Raw genomic sequence first — 5,599 nt, 5'->3', positions numbered from 1 at the left:
ATAGAGGATAAGCCTTTCCAAAAACATGAAGGAAATGTTAGTGAAATGGAATGCCCCACCCAATAACTGAATCACTCTCAATACTAATGGTACTACGCAAGAAAATCTAAGGAAAGCCGAATGTAAAAGAATTTTGAGGAATGAAAATAGTGAGTGGATTGTTGGATTCTCTTACAACATAGGAAGGTACTCAGCTTTCAACGTGGAACTCTAAGGGTTGAATCAATGATCAAACTGAGTTTGGACTATGGGGATAAGAAGATTGAGAGTAGAATGTGACTCTAAAATTGCTAAAGACCTCGTCAATAATTACAGAGACCTCAAAAATTATCCAAATATTCTCATTAGAGATATTAATAGATGGAAAGCAAAAAATTAAAATATTCTTTTTGTTAATATTTATAGAGAGAACAATTAATGCACCGATTGTCTTGTGCGTAAAGTTATCTAGACCCAGAATTCTATTTTTAAGTTACTCTTCTTAGGACGATAGTTAGGATATTTGTAAATAATGAACATAGGATAGCTCTTCCTCGTTTAGTTTCTTTATAATTCTTCTTTTCTGGACTCCGGCTCCGTTTTAATAATTAAAAAAAAAAAAAAAAAACGAATTGCCAGTCCAAAGAAAAAAAAAAGCAGAATAGTATACTAATTTTTGCAAGGCAATCTACACAGGCATTTCCAAGTCTGGGTGTGTGTTTGACTTTAATCTCCCAATATTTAGCTATGAGATGATGAATGTCCCTTACCAACGAGTTGTGCCTTTGTCTCCCCCTCTCGTTGTTGCAGGTTTTTCGAGGTTTATCTTCTCCATTTGACCAGAACTATTTCAGGCTAGATTCCCTTCTTCGGTTCTTCCTGTATCTACTTTTGTTTTTGGTGATTGTCTATTTTACTTTTATTGGACGAAAGCTATGTTGTGTTATTGAAATTGTATGAAAGCCCAACTTATAAGAGAAAGTCAGAGACCCATTTTTACAAAAATATCCCAATAAGCGAACTTGCACGCAGTCCCTCACACGGTGTTAACCAACTGGTCAGCTCCGAAACTTGGTCTTCATTCATTGCCTTCATCGACACCATTGACACACACACTTTCCATTTCCACAATTCCGCCAAAACCAACACAAGAAACCCCCTTGGCCTTCCCCCTCAGATCCCTCAACAATGTCATCCGAATTCCTCACTCACTTCAAAGAAGCCGGGCAGAGCGTGATCTCCACGCGCCGTCCCTGGTCCCAATTCCTCTCCCTCTACGCCCTCTCCCTCCCCCACTCCCTCCAAGACGCGTCGGCGCGCGTGTCGCACAACCTCGCCTACTTCCTCTTCAACTACACCATCCTCCTCTTCCTGTCACTCATCCTCTCCCTCCTCTCACGTCCCTTCCCTCTAATCCTCGTTCTCTTCCTCCTCGCTCTCTGGTACTTCCTCTACTTCTCCCGCGACGAGCCCTTAAACCTCTTCAACCTCGTCGTTTTGGACGACCGCGCCGTCGTTTTGGCACTCGCTGTATTAACCCTTGTTGTTCTCCTCATCGCCAACGTCTGGTTTAATCTCGTCGTGTCGCTTCTTGTTGGTGCTGCTGTGATTTTCATCCATGCTGTGCTGAGAGGGACTGAAGATCTTGTTGCTGATGATACTGAATCTCCGTACGGTCCTATGCTTAGTGGCGGTGCTAATGCTGGTTCCTATGCACCTGTTTGAGGAATTTTCGGTTAGGGATTTTGTGTGATTCTGGAATTAGGGGGGTAAAGATTCTTTTGACTGTGTAGTTGGAAACTGTGACCCTTCATGTTGCAATTCATTCATAAATATAGATAGTTGTGTCTTATAATTGTACCTTCATTTTCCAATTTTCCTGTCTTCTTGATTGTGCTTTGCAATTTTCATGAATGAGTTAACAATTGGACATGTTTTTGATAGGAAGTTTGGGTTTTGTTGTTCATAATATTCTTTAATAGGATGGATTAATGGTGAATGTATGTATAATTGTTTGTTGGACCCTAAACCTTGCATTGCACGAGTCTCTGTTCGGCTCGGCTTGTGAATTTGTTTACACTTTGATGTCATATTTGATCTCGGTTGGTTAAATGGTTTTGTCTCTGTTAACTCTGTGCTATTCAGTGTGTTGGTATTGAAAATAGACATGTTTCCATAGTTGAAAGGTTTGTGAAAGGTTTACATTAGTCTGCAGAGATGGTTTTGCATTTCTTGTTTAACTGGTTTCTGATAAGGTATTTAGATTTGGGGAAATGATTTTCGAAAATGGAGAGGTCTCTATTTGTATGTCAAGGTTAATGTTGCAGTACCAGTATATATTATCTCTCACACCTTGCTCATATGGTGGAATGGGATTATGGGAATGTAGCATGGCTCCTGATTCATGAAGATTCTATCACCTTTGTATGTTTCATCGGTTGCTCTGTCCATTTATTTGAGGAATTTGATGAAATTAAGCTAACGGCTGCTACTTTGCCTGTGTACGAACAATTGCTTCAGCTTTTGCATGTTTTAGTTGATAACATTTGACCTAGCCATTTATATTAAGTGTTGTGCTTTTGATTTTCTATTGTTTAGCGTTTTGACCTAGGAGGAGGATTGATTGATACAAATTGTAGATATTTTCGGGTTCCTTCGCCTGTGTTTGAGAGTTATGGTCTTGGAGGAGAAGTAAGATTCTTAGAAGTGTCAAAATGATGACCAAGCAGGTAAACTAAAACTAGTATAAGTATAGATGATGGGAGTAGCTGATGTACTCTTGCATGCATTGCTGTGACAGTATTTTGCCATAAAGCTGATTTATTGTGGTGGATTGTTGGATTGTTATCATGAACTCGTCACTTCCTTACCATAGTTGTTACTTGTTAGTGTCATATTCTTGAAAGATCTATTTTCTAGCATCCAAGTTGAATTAATTTTGATGATATAACACACAAGATCTCTATGAATAGTTGTCACAAGAACACAATGTTGTGTAACTGGCATATAATAAGCACAATATTCTGTATTTCTGTGCCTATTCTGCAAATTTCAGAAGCATTCCAGTTTTCTTTTTTCACTTCTTTGTATAAAAACTGTAAAGAAAATCTAGTGAGGAGGATGAGGATAATGACTCTCAAAATGCATTTTATTTTATTTTTTCCTGCTTATACGAGGAGAGGCTTTGTTGGTACGAGTTTCCTTTGTATTTCGATTTCATTCTTATCAGTTGAAAGCTCGAATTAGATAACAGTGTAGGAAATTCATTTCGATTTTATGCATGAATGATGCAAGATATTTCCCTGTCTTGGCAAACCATGCAAATAATACAACAAGTGCATCAACAAACAGTTTAGCCCAAAATTCCATTACTTAAAAATTCGTATAAATGCTTCACCAAAAAAGAAAAGTTACGAAAAGGAAAATCGACAAAAATATAAACATACGAAAGTTATTTTCAATCAGGGCGGTTTTAGAAGGCGGCAGTCCTAAAAATTCTGAAGCTTCTATATATTATATGATGATGCATTTAACTTCAAAATTTTGAAAGTTATATGATGATGCATTTAACTTCTGTATATTATTTGAATTGTTAGTCTAGTGCCTAATTAGAATATTTTTTGTCCCATGACCTGGGTTTAAATTTCAATTGTTGTATTGGTTTAAATTTCAATTGTTGTATTTTAAACATTAATAGTGTATTATATTTTTTTAGATCAACCATTTTGATCAATAAATCTTTTTTAATTGTTTTTTCTATTCTTTATTTTTTCATTAACTATTTATTTTGATGATTTCTTTTTTTATTGTTCCTTCTATCTTTTGAAATTTTTCCTTGACTTTTAAATATATTATCATATAAAAAGATACTTTAATTTTGATAACAAATTCTAATTGAATAATAAAAAAGTATATACATAAAAATTAAATGATTTCAACATTTATTTATTTTCTCATGATATTAAAATAATAACTGTTACGATGGGTAACCGGAGATTAATGGGTTGGACTCGTTGGGTTGGCCCAATTGTCTAGTGGAGGAAGTCTTCGAGCAGGTTCGCGTCTGGGAGCCTCCTTCCGACTTGTGTGCAAGAGAGAATGGGGGGTGGTACCTGCAAAGACACTCTGATGCCTAAGTTAGCAAGGGTCTAAGCAAGTTTAGAGAGTACTGGTACTTAGAAATACCTGCAGGGTGTCAGTGTATTTATAGTGGTGAACCAATAACCACTGTTGAAGTAGTTCTACCTTTTAAGGAAGATAACCGCCCTTTTATCTTAGGGAAGTTGAGATATGGCTCCTGGAAGTGGGTGAAAGATTTTGGGGGCAGTTACTTATTCGAATAAGTGTTATCTACCAGTTAATCTTCACTTCCGACTTCCTTAGAGCAAGTCGTAGTTAGAACCGACTTCTTTGAAAGGTCGGTGTTAAGTGAGGGTCAGTCTTTGGGTTAGGCCTCTCATTTGGACCTGAGCCTTAGTTTTGGATCAGGGTATGAACAGTGCCCCTACTCGAGTACAATCACTTTTCTTTAAGAGTTGGGTTCGAGTATTTTAACTCGGGCTTGTAGCCGACATGATGAGGAACCGACGTGATTTTTCAAAACCGAAGTGATTTAAAATTTCTCAACAGTCGCGTCTAATCAAACGTCGCGTCCGTTAGGAGTTTGCGTATTTACACGTGGGGAGCAGTTACATTGGTAACGGTACATCTCTTTAATGACCGTTTGGATTTTACCATTATGCCCCTGGCGTGTTTATAAATACTTTACCTCTCTTTCTTTGTTTTGTTTCTGAAAACTTTTTCACTTACACTCTTCATTCGAAAGAAAAGCTTCTTCCTTCTTCGAGTGCTTGCTGTCGTCTCTGCCTTTCTTCACTAACAAAGGTCAGTTCTTCCTCTCCTCCTCTTTTATTAATGAATGCTTTTTTGCTTGCATGTTTTTTTTAGAGGAGTGTTCATGGCAAGTCTGGCTGTAGGCCTAGTGTTTCTGTTTCATTGAGAATCTTACCTTAGCCCTGTAGAGACCCTGTTTTTGACTCTTTCCCTTTTTTCTTTGTAGGTTCTGTCACTCTTAGAAAAAGATGTCTTCTTTAGAGTCCCTTTTATAATGGGTGGATGTCACCGTTCTTGGGGAGAACCCCTTAGTAGACTTCGACTATATTACCGATCTTCGTACTCACCATAGAATCTGTGTTCTTGATGAGGATGAGCCAAAATATGAACTGATTGCCCCGGTCCGGAAGACCGAGTTTGTTTTGGGAGGGCTTCTGATGCGGACCCTCATTTCTTTTTTATGTACGATTGTCTGTTTACCCATTTGGGAGTTCTTCTGCCATTTTCTGATTTTGAAATCTCCATGTTGTCGTATTATCGAGTTGCTCCCACCCAGCTTCACCCCAATTCTTGGGGTTTCATGAAAATTTATCAACTTATTAGCTGCGAATTAGATTTTCTGACTTCTTTGAAGATTTTCTTCTTTTTTTTTTTCATATGACCAAGCCCTTCAGTGGGCAAAATAATAAACAACAGTAAGTATCTTTCCGGGTCATCCAAGGTCGGAGAGTCTTTACCCTTTTTGATGAATCTTTCCATGACTTCAAAAACTTCTTTTTTAAAGTTC

The 5,599-nt window shown here is 37.7% G+C and overlaps 1 protein-coding gene across 1 annotated transcript; it reads left to right on the top strand.

Annotated features, from left to right (window-relative positions):
* Positions 1–721: 721 nt before the first annotated feature.
* Positions 722–3,388, top strand: MPI7 (CAMV movement protein interacting protein 7). The gene has a single exon (XM_016321910.3). The coding sequence runs from the start codon at positions 1,168–1,170 to the stop codon at positions 1,702–1,704; it is 537 nt and encodes a 178-aa protein (XP_016177396.1). The 5' UTR covers positions 722–1,167; the 3' UTR covers positions 1,705–3,388.
* The last annotated feature ends 2,211 nt before the right edge of the window (positions 3,389–5,599 follow it).

Source organism: Arachis ipaensis, chromosome B9 (genome assembly GCF_059453495.1).
Source record: "Arachis ipaensis isolate K30076 ecotype BB chromosome B9, ASM5945349v1, whole genome shotgun sequence".
NCBI lineage: Eukaryota > Viridiplantae > Streptophyta > Magnoliopsida > Fabales > Fabaceae > Arachis > Arachis ipaensis.
The sequence above is the reverse complement of the archived record's forward strand: the minus strand, read 5'-3'. Positions and strand labels throughout refer to the sequence as shown.